This window comes from Chrysemys picta, chromosome 16 (genome assembly GCF_011386835.1).
Source record: "Chrysemys picta bellii isolate R12L10 chromosome 16, ASM1138683v2, whole genome shotgun sequence".
NCBI classification, from domain to species: Eukaryota; Metazoa; Chordata; order Testudines; family Emydidae; genus Chrysemys; species Chrysemys picta.
In genome coordinates, this window is record NC_088806.1 from 7783595 (window position 1) to 7808647 (window position 25053).

The 25053-nt window shown below is 49.7% G+C and overlaps 2 protein-coding genes across 6 annotated transcripts in view; one reads left to right on the forward strand and one right to left on the reverse strand.

Moving 5' to 3' along the window:
* Positions 1-25053, reverse strand: part of LOC101951859 (zinc finger protein 501-like) — a 425990-nt gene that overhangs the window by 20387 nt on the left and 380550 nt on the right. For 3 of the 5 annotated variants that reach the window (XM_065570028.1, XM_065570024.1, XM_065570025.1), the window contains exon 1: positions 3920-4077. The exons of 1 other annotated variant lie outside the window; for it this stretch is intronic. The gene's annotated coding sequence lies outside the window, so the exon portion shown is untranslated. Of the gene's footprint in view, positions 1-3919; positions 4078-25053 lie in introns of those variants that run through there. One more of the 5 variants, XM_065570026.1, reaches the window with a different exon arrangement.
* On the forward strand, positions 14063-16541 carry LOC135975951 (uncharacterized). The gene is made up of 2 exons (XM_065570100.1): positions 14063-15006; positions 16001-16541. Exons 1-2 carry the CDS (start codon positions 14430-14432, stop codon positions 16474-16476), a joined length of 1053 nt encoding a protein of 350 aa, XP_065426172.1. The 5' UTR covers positions 14063-14429; the 3' UTR covers positions 16477-16541.

Consider the following 25053-nt stretch of genomic DNA (forward strand, 5'->3'; position numbering starts at 1 on the left):
GCTGTCTTGGCAGGGCTGCTCAGCTGCCGTCCCTGCACACAGCTGGGGGTGTGTGTCCTGGGTCAGGAGAAGTCAGTGTCCAGTCCTGTGCTCCTGGCTCATACCCCAGCACTCACTGCTGCCCCTCCGTTACCAGCTGCACTGTTCAGCCAGCCCCACGCCTCAGTGAGGTCACTGTCCCCCCACACCCCAAAGCTTCGAACTGGGACATAGTGCACCAGTGTAAATTCTGTCTATACTAAGGGTTTGCACCAGTGCAGGGGCGGGCAAACCTTTTGGCCTGAGGGCCACATTGGGTTTCCGAAATTGTATGGAGGGCCGGCTGTGACTCCCCAAACAGCCAAGCGTGGCCCAGCCCCCCGCCCTATCCGACCCCCCCACCGGGACCCCTGCTCCATCCAACCCCCGCGCTCCCTGTCCCCTGACCGCCCCCGAACCCCCCACCCCTGACTGCCCCCCGCCGCCCCATCCAATCCTTCCTCTCATTCCTGATTGCCCCCCACGGGACCCCTTCCCCATCCAACCACCCATTCTCCCTGTCTGCCCCTGGAACCCCTGCTACTGACTGCCCACTGCCGCCCCATCCAACCCCCCCCCCCCCTTTCCTGACTGCCCCACCGGGACTCCTACCCCCATTCAACCTCTTGTTTCCTGCCCTCTGACCACTCCGACCCCATCCACATCTCTGTCCCCTGACCACCACCTCAAACTCCCCTGCCCTCTATCCAACCCCCCCTTCTCCCTGTCCCCTTACCGCCTCCGGATCCCCTGCTCCTGACTGCCCCATGCCACCCCATCCAACCCCCGCTCCTTCCTGACTGCCCCCTGTTCCCTGCCCTCTCATCGCCCCAAACCCTATTCACGCCCCCGCCAACTGACCACCACCCCTAACTCCCCTGCCCTCTATCCAACCCCCCCTCCCTGCCCCCTTACCGCCTCCAGAACCCCTGCTTCTGACTGCCCCATGCCACCCCATCCAACCCCCCCTCCTTCCTGACTGCCCCCCCATTCCCCACTCTCTGACCGCCCCAAACCCTATCCACACCCCCAACTGACCACCACCCCGAACTCCCCTGCCCTCTATCCAAGGCAAACACAGCCCAAAACAACGCTGTACACGCACACACTGGGCTTGGGGTTAAGGGGAGAGGCAAGAATTCAAACAATCTGGGTTCAGTTCCCAGTTCTGCCCCAAATTCTCCATGCAAACTTGAGCAAATTACTGTACTTCCACTCTCTGAGCTTCAGTTTCCCCATCTGTAAAATGGAGAGTCACCTCCCACCATTGGCCTATTTAGCCTTTGAGTTTTTTGTGGCAAGGACTGTCACTGTGGGCATGTCTACACTGCAGTTAGACACAGGCGGCTAGCCTGTGTCTGCTGACTTGGGCTCACACGGCTCAGGCTGCGGAGCTGTTTAATGGTGCTGTAGATGTTCCGGCTTGGGCTGGAGCCAAATGTCTGGCACCCTCCCATCTCGCAGGGTTCTATAGCCTGGCTCCAGCCAGAGCCCAGACATCTACACTGCAATTAAACAGCCCCTTCGCCTGAGCCCTGTGAGCCTGTGTCAGCTGCCATGGGCCAGCTGGGGGGTTTTAATGGCATTGTAGACATACCCTTGGTGTCTGTTCAGCACCTGTCACTATGGGGACTCTGATCTTGGTCAGTGTCTGTGCAAAGCCCTGCACAACATGGGGCCTGATCTCAGTCAGGGGCTCTGCAACTCCTGGCATTACAGGATCCCTGATTTTGTTTGGGGTCCCTGCAGCACCTGGCAAAATGTTGGGCCAGGATCTTCATCAGGGTCTGTGCAGTGCCCAGTACAGTGGTGGGGCGTGATCTTGGTCGGGGTCAATGCAGTGCCAGGCCCAACGGGGACACAAATCTCAGTTGGGGTTTCTGCAGCACCTGGCGGAACAGGGCCCAGATCTCACTTGGGGTCTGAACAGCACCTGTCACAACAGTGGGGTCTGACCTCACTCAGGGTCTCTGCGGCGCCCGGCAGAACAGGGCCCAGATCTCACTCGGGGTCTCCGCGGCACCCCGCAGAACGGGGCCCAGATCTCACTCGGGGTCTCCGCTGCGCCCAGCGGAACGGGGCCCAGATCTCACTCGGGGTCTCCGCTGCGCCCAGCGGAACGGGGCCCAGATCTCACTCGGGGTCTCCGCTGCGCCCAGCGGAACGGGGCCCAGATCTCACTCGGGGTCTCCGCTGCGCCCAGCGGAACGGGGCCCAGATCTCACTCGGGGTCTCTGCAGCACCTGGCACAATGGGAGCCTGATTTCATGCAGGGCCTGGCACAACAGGGGCCCAGAGCTCAGTCAGGGTCACTGTAGCACCCGGCACAAGAAGGTCCTGGCTCTCTGTAGGGGTCTGTGCAGTTCCTGGCACAACGAGTGCCCCAAACTCGGTCAGGGTTTGTGCAGTGCCCGTCCCACTGGGGCACCTGATCTCAGGCAAGGCCTGGGCCACGCTCAGGATGATAATAGCCCTGATGTTAGTCAGACACCCTGGGAGAAAAGCGGGAAGATGTTTAAGAATTTGATATCAGAATTTCAGAACTGAGGAGAAAATGGGGCACAAACTAAATATTTGCCAATATAACAGAGAAGCACCAACATCTGGGGAGATTTTATGTCACCATTCAACAGTTCAAGAGAAAAGAAGAGACATTTGAGGGGATTATACAGTGATATTCAAACAACAGAACGGGATGGATTCTTCTTGCCTCACATTCACATGGCGGCAGGGAGCCCTGGGTGATGTGGCTTTCACAGAGGAAAGGAGTGGGGCTGGAGTCAGAAGGTCACCGGCTGTGGGGAGAGCTGGCAGTGGGGTCTGGGAATGTGACTAGCAGGCGGTGGGGGGGGCTGCTGGGTGGGGGAGTGGGGGAAGTAGCTGGGACTGGGAAACCTGGGGCTGTTCAGTTTCCATGGGGGCTGCTTGCTCCTCCCTTCCCCTCTTGGGCCTTTCCATGCCCTGTTGCCAGCAAAGGGAGGCCCCCCAGCCCCGCTCAGCATATCCCTGTCTCAGGGCTCTCCCAGCGTCTGCCCATTTCAGAAATCACTCATGGGACCGATTTACCTCCTAAACAAAAAGAACAGGAGTACTTGTGGCACCTTAGAGACTAACAAATTTATTAGAGCATAAGCCCGCGGGGATGCATACCGAAGAAGTGGGCTGTAGTCCACGAAAGCTTATGCTCTAATAAATTTGTTAGTCTCTAAGGTGCCACAAGTATTCCTGTTCTTTTTGCGGATACAGACTAACACAGCTGCTACTCTGAAACCTCCTAAACAAAGACAAATCACTGCAGGCAAAAATGGGGGGGTGGGGGAGGGAAGTCACCCAAAACCTGGGATTTGAACTGGCCATTGGCAAAGTAGAGGGAAAATGGGGCACAATCAGGGAGGAAAACAGACCTTATCGGGGATTTGAGAGAAGGGGGGGGGGTCACCGTGGATGTGGCTCGTTGCTCTCTAGGGAGAAAGGGGCAGGGCTGGAGAGGATGGGGGGGTCCCCACGGGAGGGGGCAGCGGTAAATACGAGGGGATCTCAGCCCCCCCCTTCTCTTCCCGCTCCTCGGGGGTCACCGGCTCTTCTCCCCCCCCCGGCCATGTCCGGGCTGCACAGACATTTTCCATCCGCCCCTTTCCCAGGTCCCCCCTCCCGGCAGCCCCCGCCCAGCCACACGCAGGGACCCCAGTGGGGCCGGGCCCCCCGATCTCCCCCGTGGGGCCCCTGGGCAGAGCCTGGCCGGTCCCGGGGGCGTTGGGCTCCTGCGGGGACAGCAGCTCCGAGCCCCCCGCGGGCGCTGCCCCCAGGGAGCAGATCCCGGCGCTGCGAGATGCCGGGTCCCCCCCACGGACACTGGGGCAGAGTCACCGCCCGGCCCCGCCCCCGGGGCTCGCTCCGGTACCTGGAGGCTGCAGCGCCGCAGCGGGGGCGGCTCCGGCGGGCCGGGCACTGGGGGAGTTAATGGGTCTCCCCAGCACAGACGCCGCCACTCTCCCCGGCCCCGCAGCGATCTGCGCATGCCCAGCAGCTGCTCACACCCCGCCCCCCGTTCTCCCGCCCCCCGGCCCTGGGCGGGGCTGCCGGAGCCAAACGCCAGGGGGGGGGGGCACGTGCCAGGTGCTCTGCGAGCGCTGCCTCTGCGCATGCGGGAACCCCGCCCCTCATCCGCGCTCCTGGGAGAGTCAGGAACTACATATCCCAGCCTGCCCCGCGGCGCTTCCGCCCTCTGCAGCCCAGGTAAGGGCGGGACCCGGGGTCAGCCTGACCCCGCCCCCCTCATCCCCTCCCCCCCGCAGAGACCCCCCCAGCCCCGCGCCCCTCCCCCCGCCGGCGCCTCTCAGATCCGCCCCCCCCCCCAGCAGCGGCCCCCCCCCCGGCGCCTTCCCGCTTCTCAGGGCATTCACCCATGGAAGCTTATGCTCCAATACATCTGTTTGTCTTAAAGGTGCCACAGGACCCTCTGTTGCTTCTCCTATAGGTTAGTGTAGTAATGATCTCATCTTGGGGTCAGTTCATTGCCATGGCCCTCCTGTGGTCAGACATCTGTGGATGTTCTATCCGAAGGCCGGTGTTAGCTCATGTTCCTCTGGTCGGCTGGTGTCTTTACGGATGAAATTCCCCCTTAGACACTCTATTTCCAGTTCCCCAAACCTTAGGGGTGACCCTTAGGCCAGTTATCTGTGCCAGAGTTCATAGACCTCGAGCCTTATGCTAACTGCTAATGCCAGTGTCCTACAGGAGACGGGCCTGTGGGTTCCTTGCGTTACTGCTGCATAAAAGAAATGCTAAAGCTAGCTATATGGGCTACAGGTGATAGTTAATTTACCACCCAGTAATGTTTTAAAGTAACTCTAGTTTTTCTCTCCAATGTGCATTGCTTTGCATTTAGAAAGATAAGGTGGGTGAGGTCATATCTTTTATTAGACCCACTTCAGTTGGTGAGAGAGATCCATTTCTGAGCTACACACAGATCTCTTCTTTAAGAGAATATCCTAAAAAATTGCCTTCCTTTCTCTCTAGTTATCTATTTCTAATTTAATATTCCCTAAGATTTTTTCCATGTCTCACTAATAATAAATATTAACATAAAATATCTTCAGATTTTGACCTTTTCTCAATTTTGAATATATTTAAAAAAGTTTTGCAGATGTTTCCCATTTTCTTTCAATTTGTCAAATAACACTATGAAATTCACTCTCATTTTACCTCTTTACCTACTATTGACTATCGATATAAAATACTTCACATTTTTTCACTTTCCGCTCTACTTAGTGAAAATTGATCCAAAATTTTCCAGATTTTCACCCTTTTCTCTTTAATGACTTAACATAGATTCATAGATTCTAGGACTAGAAGGGACCTCGAGAGGTCATTGAGTCCAGTTCCCCGCTCTCATGGCAGGACCAAATACTGTCTAGACCATCCCTGATAGACATTTATCTAACCTACTCTTAAATATCTCCAGAGATGGAGATTCCACAACCTCCCTAGGCAGTTTATTCCAGTGTTTAGCCACCCTGACAGTTAGGAACTTTTTCCTAATGTCCAACTTAAACCTCCCATGCTACAGTTTAAGCCCATTGCTTCTTGTTCTATCCTTAGAGGCTAAGGTGTACAAGTTTTCTCCCTCTTCCTTATGGCACCCTTTTAGATACCTGAAAACTGCTATCATGTCCCCTCTCAGTCTTCTCTTTTCCAAACTAAACAAACCCAATTCTTTCAGCCTTCCTTCATAGGTCATGTTCTCAAGACCTTTAATCATTCTTGTTGTTCTTCTTTGGACCCTCTCCAATTTCTCCACATCTTTCTTGAAATGCGGTGCCCAGAACTGGACACCATATTCCAGTTGAGGCCTAACCAGTGCAGAGTAGAGCGGAAGAATGACTTCTCGTGTCTTGTTCACAACACACCTGTTAATGCATTCCAGAATCATTTTGCTTTTTTTGCAACAGCATCACACTGTTGACTCATATTTAGCTTGTGGTCCACTATAACCCCTAGATCCCTTTCTGCCGTACTCCTTCCTAGACAGTCTCTTCCCATTCTGTATGTGTGAAACAGATTCCTTCCTGTGTGATTGTTCCTTCCTAAGTGGAGCACTTTGCATTTGTCTTTGTTAAACTTCATCCTGTTTACCTCAGACCATTTCTCCAATTTGTCCAGATCATTTTGAATTATGACCCTATCCTCCAAAGCAGTTGCAATCCCTCCCACTGTAGTATCATCTGCAAACTTAATAAGCGTACTTTCTATGCCAATATCTAAGTCGTTGATGAAGCTATTGAACAGAGCCGGTCCCAAAACAGACCCCTGCGGAACCCCACTTGTTATACCTTTTCAGCAGGATTGAGAACCATTAATAACTTCTCTCTGAGTACGGTTATCCAGCCAGTTATGCACCCACCTTATAGTAGCCCCATCTAAGTTGTATTTGCCTTGTTTATCAATAAGAATATCATAGAATCATAGAATATCAGGGTTGGAAGGGACCTCAAGAGGTCATCTAGTCCAACCCCCTGCTCAAAGCAGGACCAATTCCCAACTAAATCATCCCAGACAGGGCTTTGTCAAGCTGGGCCTTAAAAACCTCCAAGGAAGGAGACTCCACCACCTCCCTAGGTAACGCATTCCAGTGTTTCACTGTGAAATAGTTTTTCCTAATATCCAACCTGGACCTCCCCCACTGCAACTTGAGACCATTGCTCCTTGTTCTGTCATCTGCCACCACTGAGAACAGCCGAGCTCCATCCTCTTTGGAACCAAGAGGTAGTTGAAGGCTGCTATCAAATCCCCCCTCATTCTTCTCTTCTGGAGACTAAACAATCCCAGTTCCCTCAGCCTCTCCTCATAGGTCATGTGCTCCAGACCCCTAATCATTTTTGTTGCCCTCCGTTGGACTCTTTCCAATTTTTCCACATCCTTCTTGTAGTGTGGGGCCCAAAACTGGACACAGTATTCCAGATGAGGCCTCACCAATGTCGAATAAAGGGGAACGATCACGTTCCTTGATCTGCTGGCAATGCCCCTACTTATACAGCCCAAAATGCCGTTAGCCTTCTTGGCAACAAGAGCACACTGTTGACTCATATCCAGCTTCTCGTCCACTGTGACCCCTAGGTCCTTTTCTGCAGAACTGCTACCTAGCCATTCGGTCCCTAGTCTGTAGCAGTGCATGGGATTCTTCCGTCCTAAGTGCAGGACTCTGCACTTGTCCTTGTTGAACCTCATCAGGTTTTTTTTGGCCCAATCCTCTAATTTGTCTAGGTCCCTCTGTATCCGATCCCTACCCTCTAGTGTATCTACCACGCCTCCTAGTTTAGTGTCATCTGCAAACTTGCTGAGAGTGCAGTCCACACCATCCTCCAGATCATTAATAAAGATATTAAACAAAACCGGCCCCAGGACCGACCCTTGGGGCACTCCGCTTGCAACTGGCTGCTAACTAGACATGGAGCCATTGATCACTACCCGTTGAGCCCAACGATCTAGGCAGCTTTCTATCCACCTTACAGTCCATTCATCCAGCCCATACTTCTTTAACTTGGCGGCAAGAATACTGTGGGAGACCGTATCAAAAGCTTTGCTAAAGTCAAGGAATATCATGCAAGACCGTATCAAATGCCTTACTAAAGTCCAAGTATACCACATCCACTGCTTCTCCCTTAGCCACAAGACTCGTTATCCTATCAAAGAAAGCTACCAGATTGGTTTGACATGATTTGTTCTATTCCCTATCACCTTACTATCTTCCAAGTGTTTGCAGATGATTTCCTTAATTACTTGCTCCATTATCTTCCCTGGCACAGAAGTTAAACTAACTGGTTTGTAGTTTCCTGGGTTGTTTTTATTTCCCTTTTTATAGATGGGCACTATATTTGCCCTTTTCCAGTCTTCTGGAATCTCTCCTGTCTCCCATGATTTTCCAAAGATAATAGCTAGAGGCTCAGATACCTCCTCTATTAGCTCCTTGAGTATTCTAGGATGCATTTCATCAGGCCCTGGTGACTTGCAGGCATCTAACTTTTCTAAGTGATAGACATAGACATCAGCTGTCAGATTTTGTCTTTTTCCATGTCATTATTAAATGTCTGTTCAAAAGCATCTCGTGTTTGGAGACGTTCCCATGTTTAGTTGCAGCAAGTCCTCCTATTTTGGAGGGAATTTGTTGCCTTAGTCATTCTCCATCCTGGCGGTTGCAGGGAGTTAAATGGTCAACTTTCTCCTCTCATTTGAAACTCATTTCTTTCCCCCTTTATCTTCATTAAAATGTTTGTTGAGGAAAGTGACTTGCTCCATATTTCCACACCAAAGCCAGAGGCCTCCCCCTGTTTGGGGGAACGGTGTTGATATAAAATTATTCTGCTTAACTGCCAGGGGGCAAATTTGTCACGTACACATGGAAGATATACAGCACAGCTATGCTATATCTTAACTCAAGAAGTTCCTTCGAGAGGAAATGTAGCCAAACTCCAAACCTGGAGACAATGGAACTTTCTGTGCCTGCGTCCTGTAGATAACTAACTGCTTGGTTTGCAAAATAACGCAAGGGGGGGGGGGCACGTAGATGAACAATAAGGGGTCATAAGAAGGGCAGATACATGTAGCTTGCTAATTAGGTATGGTAATGATAGCAAATTTTGGCCAATCATAGAGCGATAGATTATCATAGTCAACTGCATATAATGCTTTGGTGTAAGTGTTTTCTTTGTTCTTGCTGACTTATGAGCTCGAACCCAAGTGCAATTGAAATAAATGGATCGCCCCTCCCGGGGCTCCTTGCTTGATTAGCTGTGTCCGTCTCTCCTTATTCCTCAGCTGGAACGGACAGGAATTTCTATGACAGTGTCTCCCAGCTGCTCACAGGACAGTTGGCTGGACCCTTTTCTTTTCCTCAGGGGGCACAGGACAAGGGCTCAGTCTGTGCCTGGCTCCTTGCTGCCCAGGCTGTGCCCAGAGTGGCTGAGAATCTCCATGCTACTGTATTAGCCCCTCACTTTCCCCTCACCATGTTCACTAGCAGTATCCCAAACCCCCATGATGAATGGTCTCCATGAGGGTTTGTTTCGCCCAGTGCTGAGATGTAGTCGTCTCTAGGCTGGGTCCCTATTGGCCATTATCTGCCAGTCACCGGGCATGGACATTTGTTACAAAATTTGGCTCCTCTATGCCATCCATTCTCCTGTTAAAGAAGCCTCGCCCAGGGATTCCCTCCCCCCTTGTGAAAGGCTGGCAGGGGCTGCTGAGAACTTTCTATCCATTTATCCATTACAGATATGAAATCACGACAGAGTTTGCTTCTCTCCCCATTTTCAAAACTGGAGGAAGTTCAGGTTTTGGAGGGAAAACAGTTGCTGTGAATCCTTCTCAAAAGAAGGGGAGAGAATGAGGGAGGAGGAAAGGACTCTGGCCTAATCCCTCCTGAGCCATGTTTCTGGTCTCACTGAGACCAGTTTCTTGATTAGTTGCAGCTAAATTAACCCCCATCATATTTTATGTATAGCTGGGGTTATTTTTTCCAATATACATTACTTTACATTCATCCACATTAAATTTCATTTGCCATTTTGTTGCCTGATCATTTAGTTTTGTGAGATCTTTTTGAAGTTCTTCACAGTTTGCTTTGGTCTTAGCTATCTTGAGCAGTTTAGTATCGTCTGTGAACTTTGCCACCTCACTGTTTACCCCTTTCTCCAGATCATTTATGAATAAGTTGAATAGGATTGGTCCTCGGACTGACCTTGGAAAATCACAGCAGCAAGATGGAGTCTGGAGTCACATGGGCAAATCACATGTCCACGCATGACTCAGTTTGCAGGCCGGCGCCATTGTTTACATGTTAGTTTGAAAGTTCCCAGGAAAGCTCAGATGTGGATTGGCGTCTCCCAAAGTCCATTGTCAGTTAAGTGTTTCTTGATTGGGCACCTACTGAGAATAGTCCTTTCTCAAGAAGCTGACCAAATGCATCACTGAGGCTACTCGGAATCAAATACATTTTAGATACAAGTACATAGCCCATATTCATGACTTCAAATATGAAATTGGTACCCACATACAGCTAGTATAACGATAACCAGCAAATCATAACCTTGTCATAGACACCTCCCATGATAACCTTTGTACAATATTTGCTGCAAATATATAACAGTGGTGGCAACTGATCTATACAGTCCCACTTCATATTAATAACATCACAGCAGCCTACAGAGAAGAGGGACGGAGGCATCTTCTAGCCAGCGTGTCTTGTCCGTTTCTCCCTTGCCACTTGGGCGGAGGCGGGAAGGGAGTGAAACGTGCCCGGCTGAAGGTTTTGCGATCGGCCTTGAAGATTAAGCCTGAGCCTCTGGCATGGGAGATGGGTTTCTGAGTCGCATCCAGTGCACTCTTCGGGCCTCAGCTGAAACCACCGAGGCCAAGAGGGACGGTTTTGGAGTGGCAAACACGGGCCTTTGAGGCTCTCAACAGGTCTTGAGAGGTAAGGGGTTATTGGAATTCCTGGGGCAGGGCCGTCCTTAGGATTTATGGTGCCCTAGGCGGGATTATTAAACTGGTGTCCCTGTGCCTGACTTGCTCTTAACAACACAAACATAAGCTTACAGTATTGGAAAACTTGCCACATGCATGTTATTAAACCCAGTTTAACTTAATAAGCACACTGTAATGCTGATGGACTAGCACTAAAGAAGTAGCGCTATAGAAAAAATTCTGATTTGACAGAATGATGCAAATAATATATTTTTTTTAATTTTTCAACATTTTATTCGAAATTTATATAAAGAGGTATTGAAACAAGGATTTGTTTTTAATTAAAAGCAATCTTTCTGGCTTTTTTTGGCTGCAAAAGCAGTAATAATGTCATTGTATGACAAAGACAAAGTGAAGTCTTGTTCAATTGCAGGAATAGCAAGACCAGTCAAGCATTCCTGACTCATTGTAGAACGGAGATAGTTTTTAATGAGCTTTAGTTTTGAGAAACTCCGTTCTCCTGATGCTACTGTTACAGGAATTGTCGGTAGTATACGAGTGGCAGTGTTGCCGGCACAGGGGCCCGAGGACAGCAACAGTGGGGTTCGTTGCCCGGAGTGCTTCACGCCAATAAACATACCGGGGTGGAGAAACAATCAAAGTTTATTTGAGATCTCAAAGTCGTGCAAGGAGACAGGCAAGTCTCAAATCGAGCACACCAGCAAAAACAGTTTCTCTCTTCTTTATACATTTTACAACTAAGCCCCCCCTCCCCCTCTCTACCACCCCTCCTCTACTCCCCCTCCCCTCTCTACCGAAGGCATGTTTATACATTTAAGCAACTAAATCATTCTAGGGCTATAAATCTAGCTTGTTAGTAACTTCTCCCTAAACAGTTATTTGGTCCTGTTTACCCTTAGTTTATTACCTCTTCCCCAGCTAGAAACATGCAAACCTCATCATTATTGTTTGGTACCTGGTATGAACAAGGTCGTAATTGCTAACTGGCTATTTACACATTCCAATTCCTGTCCTTGGTTGTTAAGGTCGATTAGAGTTAAACATGGAAGGACAGAGTTTAAACATGGAAGAACTCTGGCTCAGGCAGGCATAGTAACCCCGACAGCAATGTACACATTAGGATATATGTCAACAAGTTTGTGGTATGAATAAACTGTACAATGTCCATCACCGATTTTGCATGTGGCAACATTGGTGACAGTGTCCTCAATTCTTCGTACACTTCAAGTCCATTTAAATCAAAACTATCACCGTGCTTCAGGAGGCTCTCTAGGTTCTTGCGCTGTGACCTTGAGCTAGTGTGAAGACACCTCACAAGGCGCTCCGCCCTGACTGAGACACAATAGAGTTGGAAACCCAGGTCATTTTTACAAAGCCACTTTTTAGTTTTAAATGTATAGTGGGCATCAGTCTTAATGTTAGTTACAACTCTATATCAACCTTACACTGTAAATAGATCAATGGCATTATCCAGTTTAATAAGCTGGGTTTCCAAGCAGTGGGAAAATATAACCCTAGTTTTACTCCTAGGTAAAGCACAAAGTGACCAAAATGAAGTCAGTACAGAATCATCTCATCTAGATTAAGGTAGCACAGAAATGTTCCAGAAGTCCTATTGTGCCTCATTTTTGTTTGGAAAGACATTAGCAATAGCAGCACATTTTGGGCACTGCCAGAAATACATGATAAATCACTGCCTCTAAAGTTCCATCAAAAACTGACATTTTCACAGCTCTAGCATGATCTGCTACACAGATTCTTCACAAGGAAGTGTCCCTGGCCTTTTTAACTCGTATTAACCATGTATTTACTTTATGAAAGTTGGACAAAACATTGTGAAAATGTAAGACATTGGCTGCCCAACCTCTGGGCTGGCAAAAGCTATACGGACTCACTGGGAAAAAAAGCAAGAGAATCTTAGTACAACATATGGTCACTCTATACCAGGGGTCGGCAACCTTTCAGAAGTGGTGTGCCAAGTTCACTGTCATTTAAGGTTTCCCATGCCAGTAATACATTTTAACATTGTAGAAGGTCTCTCTCTATGTCTATATTATATAAATAAACTATTGTTGTATTTAAAGTAAATAAGGTTTTTAAAATATTGAAGAAGCTTCATTTAAAATCAAATTAAAATGCAGAGCTTATCAATTTAGTGTGATCCTTGCCTGGGATCCTTGTCTGGGGTTCCAGCCACCAGCCCCGCTCAGCCCACTGCCAGTCTGGGGTCCAGCTACTGGCCCTACTCAACCCACTGCCGGTCTGGGATTCCATTCACTCAGCTGGCAGCAGGCTGAGCGGGCCGCTGGCGGGCTGAGCGGGACCGGGGGGGTGCTGAGTGGCTCAGTCCGTTGCCAGTCTGGGGTGCCGGCAGCACTCAGCCTGCTGCTGCTCTGGGGTTCCGGCTGCCGGCCCCTTGCCAGTCGGGGTCCCAGCCGCCGGCCCCGCTCAGCCTGCCACCGGCCCCACTCAGCCCCCCACCGGCCCCGCTCAGTCCGTTGCCAGCTGAGTGAATGGAACTCCTGGCCAGCAGCGGGTTGAGTGGCTCAGAGGGGGTCTCAGCCGCCGGCCTGCTCAGCCCGTTGCCAGCCTGGGGTTCCTTGGGGGTCCCCAGGCCAGCAGCAGGGGCTGAGTGGGGCCGGCGGCTGGGACCCCGGCTGGCAATGGGGCAGCAGCCGGAACCCCAGAGCGGTGGTGAGCTGAGCTGCTCAGCCCGCCGCGGCGTGCCATCAAAAATCAGCTTGTGTGCCACCTTTGGCACGTGTGCCGTAGGTTGCTGACCCCTGCTCTATACACTAGTAAGGGGATGAGATATTATAGTTGTCGGAGGCTCTATTTAGCAGTAACGGGGCTATAGGAAAGTCAGTCAACATTTCTCTGATGAAAACTGGCCCACTCCCTGCCCCAAACCAAACTTGTCACAAATAATTGTCAACAACTTAATTTTCTGTTTTTGGCTAAGATATTGATTTAAAAAAATATATTGAAATTGAATTCAGGGATTGTTAGCAAGCATTTTTGGCAAACAAAGTTGTTAAATAACAATCTAAATGGCAACACAGTCCTGCTTTCATGCTTGGCTCACCCCCAGCCTGCTGGTCCAACAGCTGCAGTAGAGGAGGAGATAGGTGGAAAACTGCAGGACCCCAAAATCCACCTCTTGGGGTGCAGAGTGGCAACAGCAGCAGCAAACCCTCAGGTCCGATCACACGCCAATGGGCACCACCGCCAGCCCCACGGACCATGGTGAAGTTAGCCCAGCATCTGATCTCAGGGACGGGGCACCCATGAGCCACAGCAGCTCATCCTGCCCTGCGCAGCTCCCCCCGGATGAGATGGATCACTGCCAGCCCGGGGGAGAGACGCGCTCCCCAGCTAGGGTGACCAGATCCAGATGTCCTGATTTTATAGGGCCAGTCCCGATATTTGGGGCTTTGTCTTATATAGGCACCAATTACCCCCACCTAGGGTGACCAGACAGCGAGTGTGAAAAATCAGGACAGGGGGTGGGGGGTGGGGGTAATAGATTCATAGGCCTGGTCTACACTAGGCGTTTATGTCGAAGTTAGCGCCGTTACATCGAATTAACCCTGCACCCGTCCACACTGCGATGCTATTTAGTTTGACATAGAGGTCTCTTTAATTCGACTTCTGTACTCCTCCCCGACGAGGGGAGTAGCGCTAAATTCGACATGGCCATGTCGAATTAGGCTAGGTGTGGATGGAAATCGACGCTAATAGCTCCGGGAGCTATCCCACAGTGCACCACTCTGTTGACGCTCTGGACAGCAGTGCGAGCTCGGATGCTCTGACCAGCCACACAGGAAAAGCCCCGGGAAAATTTGAATTTGAATTCCTTTTCCTGTCTGGCCAGTTTGAATCTCATTTCCTGTCTGGACATCGTGGCGAGCACAGCAGCACTGGCAACGATGCAGAGCTCTCCAGCAGTGATGGCCGTGCAGTCTGTGAATAGAAAGAGGGCCCCAGCATGGACTGATCGGGAAGTCTTGGATCTCATCGCTGTGTGGGGCGATGAGTCCGTGCTTTCCGAGCTGCGCTCCAAGAAACGGAATGCAAAGATCTACGAGAAGATCTCTAAAGACATGTCAGAGAGAGGATACAGCCGGGATGCAACGCAGTGCCGCGTGAAAATCAAGGAGCTGAGACAAGGCTACCAGAAGACCAAAGAGGCAAACGGACGCTCCGGATCCCATCCCCAGACATCCCGTTTCTACGAGGCACTGCATTCCATCCTCGGTGCGGCCGCCACCACTACCCCACCAGTGACCGTGGACTCTGAGGATGGGATAGTGTCCACGGCCGGTTCCTCGGACATGTTAGGGGACGGGGAAAATGAGGAAGGAGATGAGGCGGGTGAGGCAGTCGGCAGCGCTCACAACGCTGATTTCCCCGACAGCCAGGATCTCTTCATCACCCTTACAGAGATCCCCTACGAAGCGTCCCCAGCCGTTACCCCGGACACAGAATCTGGGGAAGGATCAGCCAGTAAGTGTTGTAAACATCTAAACATTTATTTTTAACAGAACAGGAATATTAACAATTAAAAGAATGGGTTGTTCATGATTACTGTGCCCTAGGCGCTTAACGGTTTAGTCATGGGCAATACAAGTTTTGAAAAAAAATCTAGCAATGTCCGGTTTTCCGTGATTGTCCTGCACAAGCCGCTCTACTGTTTATTCCCTGCTACTGCAGCTACAGTAAAATGCGGTCTATATGTCCGGGGATAGAGCAGTAATCCTCCTGGGACATCTCGATGAAGCTCTCCTGGAGGTAATTGGAAAGCCGTTGCATGAGGTTCCTGGGGAGAGCGGCCTTATTGGGTCCTCCGAAGTACGACACGTTGCCGCGCCACGAGAGTATCAAGTACTCGGGAATCATTGCTCTGCACAGCAGGGCGGCATACGGCCCTGATCTTTGGAGGCTTTCCCGGAGCATTCTCTCTCTCTCGCTCTCAGAGATCCTCATCAGGGTGATGTCGCCCATGGTGACCTGCTTTGAATTAGGTAGGGGAATGTTAGTGTTGGGACTGCTTGCCCGTTCCTTTACAGAACTGTAACAGCTGGTTTGTAGCCACGCGGTGGAGGCGGGAGAGGGGCAGCCGAAAGGGATCGTTCCCGGGGACAGCCGCGAGGGGGTGGGACAGGGGCAGAGTTCCCGCTTGCCGGATTGCTGGCAGCAGGAACTGACATTGCTTTAAATGTGAAATGAGGCCAGTGGTAATATAAAAGTTTTAAACTGCCACAAGTCTACGGCTTACCATGTCTGCCTGCAACAGAAATTCCGTTGTGCTGCCCCGCTTCTCAAATGTGCTGTGCAAGACCCCAGGCACTGAATGCGAAGGCAGAGAATTCGACCTTGTGCTGAGTGCGCATGTGATAGGTGCTGTGCATGGTCTTGTTCACAGAGAAAGACTATGTTCTTTGTTCACAACTACATTTATCTTTCTGAGGAATTCACTCCCTTTTTCCCATTTCCACAGCCCCATCTGCGACTGTCTCACAACCTAGCCTGGCATCACACTCCCAGAGGCTAGCGCGGATTAGGCGTAGGAAGAAGAGGACACGGGAGGACATGTTCTCTGAGCTTATGGCATGTTCCCAAGCCCAGGCAGCACAGCAGACCCAGTGGTGGGAGAACTTGACCCCAATGCACCAAGCAAACATGGATCGGGAGGAGAGGTGGCGGCAGGAAGACCAGCAGGCGACTCAAACGCTGCTTGGACTACTGAGGGAGCAAACAGACACGCTCCGGCGCCTTGTGGATGTTCTGCAGGAACGGAGGCAGGAGGACAGAGCCCCGCTGCAGTCCATCTCTAACCGCCCTCCCCCGCCACCAAGTCCCATACCCACCTCACCCAAAGTGCAAAGAAGGAGTGGCGGCAGAGTCCCTGCTAACTCTCACTCCATCCCTGTAGAGAGCTCTAGTAGCAGAAGGCTCTCATTCCCCAAAATTTGAAAAGTTCTTTCCTTCCCGCCTGACACAAGCCCACGTCCAAGTTTCACCTCCCAGTTCCATGTGTAGTTGATAATAAAAAATACGTTTCTGTTAACTACTGTTTCAATCATGTTCTTTTGGAGGAGGAGGGGAAAGGGGGTTGGTAATTGGACAGGACAGTCACCTTTGGCAGGGTACATAGGCGGGGGCAGGCACAGCAGCAGGGCACATACACAGTGCAGTGATGCAGTGACTAGTTACCCTGGTTAGTCTGGGAGGTTGTTTTCATGTTATGTGGTGGGGGGTGGGTTGCTCTGTGACTTTGTGGCGGGGGAGGGCAGTTACAGATCTTAAGCGGCGGTCCTTATGCAGGATCACAGAGCCACACAGCAGGGGATCTGTAACCGTCCTCCCCCTGCCACAAAGTCACATAGACCCCCCATACACACAGTCCCGATCAGGAGGGGTGACAGGCTCCGTTGAAACAACCATCCCACCGCAGCGGAGCCTGTCAATCCTTGAGTTTAGAAGCTGCATTCACGTCACTACACTACACCCGCTCCGCACCACAGTCTGCGTCCCAGTTTTAAAAAATTCCCGCGAAAACAGTATTAAAGAAAACGGTGTGCATTAACAAAGTAGAACTATTTTTATTTCGAAACGTGTGTTGGAAGGGGGTATGTAACTGGATAGGATAGTCAACATTAACTGGGTAAAGAAACGGGGGCAGGTTTAGCTTCTCTGTACACAAACTTTAAAGTCACAGGTTACCCTGCTCACTCAGGAACTTTGCTTTCAAAGCCTCCCGGATGCACAGCGCTTCCTGCTGGTCTCTTCTAATCGCCCGGCTGTCTGGCTGTGCGTAATCAGCAGCCAGGCTATTTTCCTCAACCTCCCACCCCGCCATAAAGGTCTCCCCCTTGCTCTCACAGAGATTGTGGAGCACACAGCAAGCTGCTATAACAATGGGGATATTGGTTTCGCTGAGATCACAGCGAGTCAGTAAGCTTCTCCATCTCCCCTTGAGACGGCCAAAAGCACACTCCACCACCATTCTGCACTTGCTCAGCCGGTAGTTGAAGAGTTCTTTTTCAGTGTCCAGGGCGCCAGTATAGGGCTTCATGAGCCAGGGCATTAGCGGGTAGGCTGGGTCCCCGAGGATGACTATAGGCATCTCCACATCCCCAACAGTTATTTTGTGGTCCGGGAAGTAAATACCTTGTTGCAGCCGTCTAAACAGACCAGAGTTCCTGAAAACACGAGCGTCATGAACCTTGCCCGGCCATCCCACGTAGATGTTGGTAAAACGTCCCCTGTGGTCCACCAGTGCTTGCAGCACCATGGAAAAGTAGCCCTTTCGGTTAATGTACTGGGTGGCCTGGTGGTCCGGTGCCAGGATAGGGATGTGAGTTCCATCTATGGCCCCACCGCAGTTTGGGAATCCCATCGCTGCGAAGCCATCTATGATCGCCTCCACGTTTCCCAGGGTCACTACCTTTGGCAGCAGTACATCAACGATTGCCTTCACTACTTGCATCACAACAACCCCCACGGTAGATTTGCCCACCCCAAACTGGTTCGCGACTGACCGGTAGCTGTCTGGCGTTGCAAGCTTCCAGAGGGCTATGGCCACTCGCTTCTGTACACTCAGTGCAGCTCGCAACTGGGTGTCACTGCGCTTCAGGGCAGGGGACAGCAACTCACAAAGTTCCAGGAAAGTTCCCTTCCGCATGCGAAAGTTTCGCAGCCACTGGGATTCATCCCAGACCTGCAGCACTATGCGGTCCCACCACTCAGTGCTTGTTTCCCGTGCCCAGAATCGCCGTTCCACGGCATCAACATGACCCATTGCCACCGTGATGTCCTCGGCGCTGGGTCCCCTGCTTTCTGAGAGGTCTGTGCTACTCTCAGACTTCAGGACATCACCGCGGTGCCGTAGCCTCCTCGCCTGACTTTTCTGCATCTGCCTCAGGGAAACCTGTATGATAAGCTGCGAGGCATTGAGAGCGGCCACAACTGCAGCGATGGTCGCAGCGTGCTCCATGCTCGCAGTGCTGTGGCGTCCGCACTGTCAATGACTGGAAAAGTGCGCGAACTGATTTCCCGCCAGCGCTTTCAGGGAGGGAGGGCGGGAGTGATGGACGGATGACGACAGTTACCCAAAAGCACCCTCGACACATTTTGTTACCCAGAAGGCATTGCCGGCTACACCCAGAATTCCAATGGGCAGAGGGGACTGCGGGAACTGTGGGATAGCTGACCACAGTGCACCGCTTCGAATGTCGACGCTTTCTCCGTTAGTGTGGACGCACAAAGTCGAATTACTGTCCTTAGTGTGGACACACACGTTCGACTTTGCAATATCGATTCCAAAAATTCGATGCAAGTAAAATCGAACTACTCTCGTAGTGTAGACAAGGCCATAGATTCATAGATTCTAGGACTGGAAGGGACCTCGGGAGGTCATCGAGTCCAGTCCCCTGCCCACATGGCAGGACCAAATACCGTCTAGACCATCCCTGATAGACATTTATCTAACCTACTCTTAAATATCTCCAGAGATGGAGATTCCACAACCTCCCTAGGCAATTTATTCCAGTGTTTAACCACCCTGACAGTTAGGAACTTTTTCCTAATGTCCAACCTAGACCTCCCTTGCTGCAGTTTAAACCCATTGCTTCTGGTTCTATTCTTAGAGGCTAAGGTGAACAAGTTTTCTCCCTCCTCCTTATGACACCCTTTTAAATACCTGAAAACTGCTATCATGTCCCCTCTCAGTCTTCTCTTTTCCAAACTAAACAAACCCAATTCTTTCAGCCTTCCTTCATAGGTCATGTTCTCAAGACCTTTAATCATTCTTGTTGCTCTTCTTTGGACCCTTTCCAATTTCTCCACATCTTTTTAAAAATGCGGTGCCCAGAACTGGACACAATACTCCAGCTGAGGCCTAACCAGAGCAGAGTAGAGGGGAAGAATGACTTCTCGTGTCTTGCTCACAACACACCTGTTAATACATCCCAGAATCATGTTTGCTTTTTTTGCAACAGCATCACACTGTTGACTCATATTTAGCTTGTGGTCCACTATAACCCCTAGATCCCTTTCTGCCGTACTCCTTCCCAGACAGTCTCTTCCCATTCTGTATGTGTGAAACAGATTCCTTCCTGTGTGATTGTTCCTTCCTAAGTGGAGCACTTTGCATTTGTCTTTGTTAAACTTCATCCTATTTACCTCAGCCCATTTCTCCAATTTGTCGAGATCATTTTGAATTATGACCCTGTCCTCCAAAGCAGTTGCAATCCCTCCCAGTTTGGTATCATCTGCAAACTTAATAAGCGTACTTTCTATGCCAATATCTAAGTCGTTGATGAAGATATTGAACAGCGCTGGTCCCAGAACAGACCCCTGCGGTACCCCACTCGTTATGCCTTTCCAGCAGGATTGGGAACCATTAATAACAACTCTCTGAGTACGGTTATCCAGCCAGTTATGCACCCACCTTATAGTAGCCCCATCTAAATTGTATTGGCCTAGTTTATCGATAAGAATATCATGCGAGACTGTATCAAATGCCTTACTAAAGTCTAGGTATACCACATCCACCGCTTCACCCTTATCCACAAGGCTCGTTATCCTATCAAAGAAAGCTATCAGATTGGTTTGACATGATTTGTTCTTCACAAATCCATGCTGGCTGTTCCCTATCACCTTACCACCTTCCAAGTGTTTGCAGATGATTCCCTTAATTACTTGCTCCATTATCTTCCCTGGCACAGAAGTTAAACTAACTGGTCTGTAGTTCCTGGATTGTTTTTATTTCCCTTTTTATAGATGGGCACTATATTTGCCCTTTTCCAGTCTTCTGGAATCTCTCCCGTCTCCCATGATTTTCCAAAGATAATAGCTAGAGGCTCAGATACCGCCTCTATTAGCTCCTTGAGTATTCTAGGATGCATTTCATCAGGCCCTGGTGACTTGCATGCATCTAACTTTTCTAAGTGATTTTTAACTTGTTCTTTTTTTATTTTATCTGCTAAACCTACCCCCTTCCCATTAGCATTCACTATGTTAGGCATTCCTTCAGACTTCTCGGTGAAGACCGAAACAAAGAAGTCATTAAGCATCTCCACCATTTCCAAGTTTCCTGTTACTGTTTCTCCCTCTTCACTAAGCAGTGGGCCTACCCTGTCTTTGGTCTTCCTCTTGCTTCTAATGTATTGATAAAAAGTCTTCTTGTTTCCCTTTATTCCCGTAGCTAGTTTGAGCTCATTTTGTGCCTTTGCCTTTCTAATCTTGCCCCTGCATTCCTGTGTTGTTTGCCTATATTCATCCTTTGTAATCTGTCCCAGTTTCCATTTTTTATATGACTCCTTTTTATTTTTTAGATCATGCAAGATCTCCTGGTTAAGCCAAGGTGGTCTTTTGCCACATTTTCTATCTTTCCTAACCAGCGGAATAGCTTGCTTTTGGGCTCTTAATAGTGTCCCTTTGAAAAACTGCCAACTCTCCTCAGTTGTTTTTCCCCTCAGTCTTGATTCCCATGGGACCTTACCTATCAGCTCTCTGAGCTTACCAAAATCTGCCTTCCTGAAATCCATTGTCTCTATTTTGCTGTTCTCCCTTCTACCCTTCCTTAGAATTGCAAACTCTATGATTTCATGATCACTTTCACCCAGGCTGCCTTCTACTTTCAAATAGGAGCCTATATAATAGGCAATAGGAGCCTATATAAGAAAAAGACCCAAAAATTGGGACTGTCCCTATAAAAGTGGGACATCTGCTCACCCTATCCCAACCCCCTGTCCTGATTTTTCACACATGCTATCTGGCTGTCCCCAGCCCAGCCATGCGTGACCATTCCAATCCTGGCTGGCTGCCGAGGAAGTGAGTTACTTTCACTTTCATTCCTCAGCAGGCAGCCAGCTAGCCTCCCCCTCCCCCCCAACACCTCACCCAACCCAGCCCTGCCGGAGGGGAGGAGAGAGAGAGAGAAGGGTGCTCCTTGCGGGGGAGAAAAGGGGAGTGCTCCGTGGGGTTTGGGGGGGAGAAGAATGGACGTTATGGGGGACAACCAGAGGCGGCTCCAGGCACCAGCGCAGCAAGCGCCTGCCTGGGGTGCTGTCTGCCGGTCGCCCTGAGGGCGGCAGTCAGGCTGCCTTCGGCAGCATGCCTGCGGGAGGTCCCCCGGTCCCGAGAGGCACCCCTGCTATTACACACCCCAAATACTCTGTCCAGCACCTCCCAAATACCATCTCCCAGTACACACACCCACCCCTCCAGCACCCCAAAATACCCCCTTGAGCTCTCCCCCTCCCCCTGCAGCAGTGTCCTCTATTACGGAACTTGAAATACAGGTGGGGTCACCCTAGATACAGTTGAATTTTAAAGGCAGGTGTTTCTGTTCTACCTCATGGAGTGACCGCAATGGGGCCAGGCTCTGGAAGTCTCAATGAGCTACAATCCCAGCTGGGTCCCCAGAGGTAGTTCCAGAAGGGCGGGGTGATTCCCTGCACAGCCTGGGCAGAGGCAGCGTTGCCCTTTTCTCTCCCCTCATTCCGAAGGCTTGGCCCGGACCCATGACACAAGGTTGGGTGAGCCCCTCACTCCCAGGCGGGGGTGGCCGCATGGCCGGAGTGAGACTGCTGTCTAGCCCTGTCCACACGGGGGACAGAGAGGGGGACACGGGGGCACACATCAGAGCTCCTCACCTATGATATAGGAGCACAAGCCCCATGGACTCTTGCCCTCGGTTTTACAATTGTACTTCTATTTTCTTTCTTTTTGTGTGTGTGTTTTTCCTTAATAGTTATATTTTTACCTTTTTAATATATTTTACTTGTATTTTCTTTTTTATTTTATTGTTGTTTATATATATATATATATATATATTAAGTTTCTTTTAATTTTATTTCCCCTTTTATGGTTTTTATGTATTTTACAATTCTTTTATTTTTCAGTTTTTATTATTTTACTTTTTTTAAGTCTGTTAATATTTTTGTATTTTATTCATTATTACTATTTTAAATTTATTTTGCACTTTTTATAAATGTATTATTTTTTTCTATTTTTTATTCTATTTTATGTGAATCGTATACTGTTGTCCAATCATTTGGGCTCCTATCTTCTCTCACTCCAGTGAGGATCTTCAGCCTCTCACCCCATCATATGGTAGTCATGCACCGCCCCAGCCAAGTCTCTTTGTCCCCTGACTCCAGCCAGACCCTCCACCACCACCATTCCAGCCCATGGTGCTGAAGTGCGCACCCCCTGGCTTGAAGTGGTTTCCATCCTATGTTTACAGATTGGTTCACTGACTCTCAGCACCCCACTATAAAAATTGTTCCAGCACCTCTGATCCAGCCTGGTCCCTTGTCCCAGGAGTCAGCTGACTGGTGTGGGAGCCAAAGGGCTGAGCTGGGTTTTACAGTTCAGTCAACATAACCAAATAAAGCATGTTTGTAAGCCTCTGTGAAAAAGTGGTAGCCTAAGGGAAGTTAGGCACCAACTTCTTTTAGAGCATAAAGTGCTATAGAAAGTTAACAGTACTCCTATGTTTTACCCCACCCATAAAACTTTGGCTGTTTTATCAAAATGTAAATTAATGTGATAATTTAACATAAGTTGCTTAAATCCAAGGAATGAGGTTAGTCCATGTCATAACTATAAATGGAAGGGTAACAGCTGTCCTGTGTACAGTCCTATAAAATCCCTCCTGGCCAGAGACTCCAAAATCCTTTTCCCTGTAAAGGGTTAAGAAGCTCAGGTAACCTGGCTGGCATCTGACCTAAAGGACCAATAAGGGGACAAGATACTTTCAAATCTTGGAGGGGGGGGAAGGCTTTTGTTTGTGTTCTTTGTTTGGGACTGCGTTCGCTCTGGGGACTGAGAGGGACCAGACATCAATCCAGGTTCTTCACATCTTTCTAAACAAGTCTCTCCTATTTCAAACTTGTAAGTAAATAGCCAGGCAAGGCGTGTTAGTTTTCCTTTGTTTTCTCAACTTGTAAATGTACCTTTTACTAGAGTGTTTATCTTTGTTTGCTGTACTTTGAACCTAAGACTAGAGGGGAGTCCTCTGAGCTCTTTAAGTTTGATTACCCTGTAAGGTTAATTTCCATACTGATTTTACAGAGATGATTTTTACCTTTTTCTTTAATTAAAAGCCTTCTTTTTAAGAACCTGATTGATTTTTCCTTGTTTTTAGATCCAAGGGGGTTGGATCTGTATTCACCAGGAGTTAGTGAAAGGAAGGAGGGGGAAAGGTTAATTTCTCCTTGTTTTAGATCCAAGGGGGTTGGATCTGTGTTCACCAGGAGTTGGTGGGAGGAAGGAGGGGGGATGGTTAATTTCTCCTTGTTTTAAGATCCAAGGGGTTTGGATCTGTATTCACCAGGGAACTGGTGAAAGGTTTCTCAAGGCTTCCCAGGGAGGGAATGGTGGCAGCGGTACCAGAGCTAAGCTGGTAGTTAAGCTTAGAAGTTTTCATGCAGGCCCCTACATTTGTACCCTAAAGTTCAAAGTGGGGATACAGCCTTGACAGTCCATATAAGGGACAAATTGTCAAGGCCCCAGGGCTCACATAAGTCAGGGATGGGCATTGTTTTAAGAACATGAATAGAATAGAATCTGACTCCTGGTTAGGAAGAAAACAATTCAGTGATAGAGTGGAGGTACACAACTGGATACACAACTGCAGTTATTACTGTAGCTCCATAAGCAGGCTGAACTGACTTATTCCCTGCCCTCCATCTCTTCTCTTCCCCCACTCTGGTAGATGCATAGGGAATCTCCTAGCATGGGCCACCTAATTCGTCTCTCCTTTCCTGGACTAATCTATGACCTCAAAGGAATAATTGTGATCTTATTACCTCTTACACTAGCCACCAAGAAGGCACACTGGATGCACAAGCCTAAGCACAAATATTCCCTTTGAGTAAAGCAAGTGAATTTAAATATCTTTTAAAAAACAGCTCTGACAAATGCTGCATTTAATAAATCCCTTTGCAGATCAATTCCATCAGCCAGGGAAAAGTGGTTTTACTGAACAGCCATTATGGATAAAAGCAAGGGGGAACAAAGGAAATTGCACTGCAGAATTGTGAAGGAGTGGGGAAGCATGACAGATGTAGCTACAGAATAAGTGGGAAACAGGGCCGGCTCCAGGCACCAGCTAAAGAAGCAGGTTCTTGAGGCTGCCAATACCAAAGGGCGGCACTCCAGCAGCTATCGGGGCGGCACGTCTGGGTCTGCAGCGCAGTAATTCGGTGGCGGGTCCCTGAGTCCCTCTCGGAGCGAAGGACCTGCCATCCAATTGCCACCGAAGAGTGGAATGGCGCAATTGTGCTACCGTGGCTTTTTTTTTTTTTTTTTTTGCCGCTTGGGGTGGCAGAAACCCTGGAGCCGGCCCTGGGGACAACAAAGGATACTGATGCCAGAGCTGCCGAGCCTGCCTCACCTCACGCCGGGGGAAAGAGTCACACTCACAGGTGAGTTCCTTCCCCCACCCCTCCCCTTCCTTTCCCAGAGACCCCAGCAGCCAATCCCCTCCCTCAGACTGTGCTGCATTCGGCTCTCTCTAGGACCCAGCAGCCCTGCTGT

Excerpts from the sequence above, each read along its gene's own strand:
- LOC135975951 (XM_065570100.1), top strand. The coding sequence starts at position 14,430 with ATGCAGAGCTCTCCAGCAGTGATGGCCGTGCAGTCTGTGAATAGAAAG. Across the intron at positions 15,007-16,000 it reads ATCTGGGGAAGGATCAGCCA|CCCCATCTGCGACTGTCTCA; the intron begins GTAAGTGTTGTA and ends CCATTTCCACAG.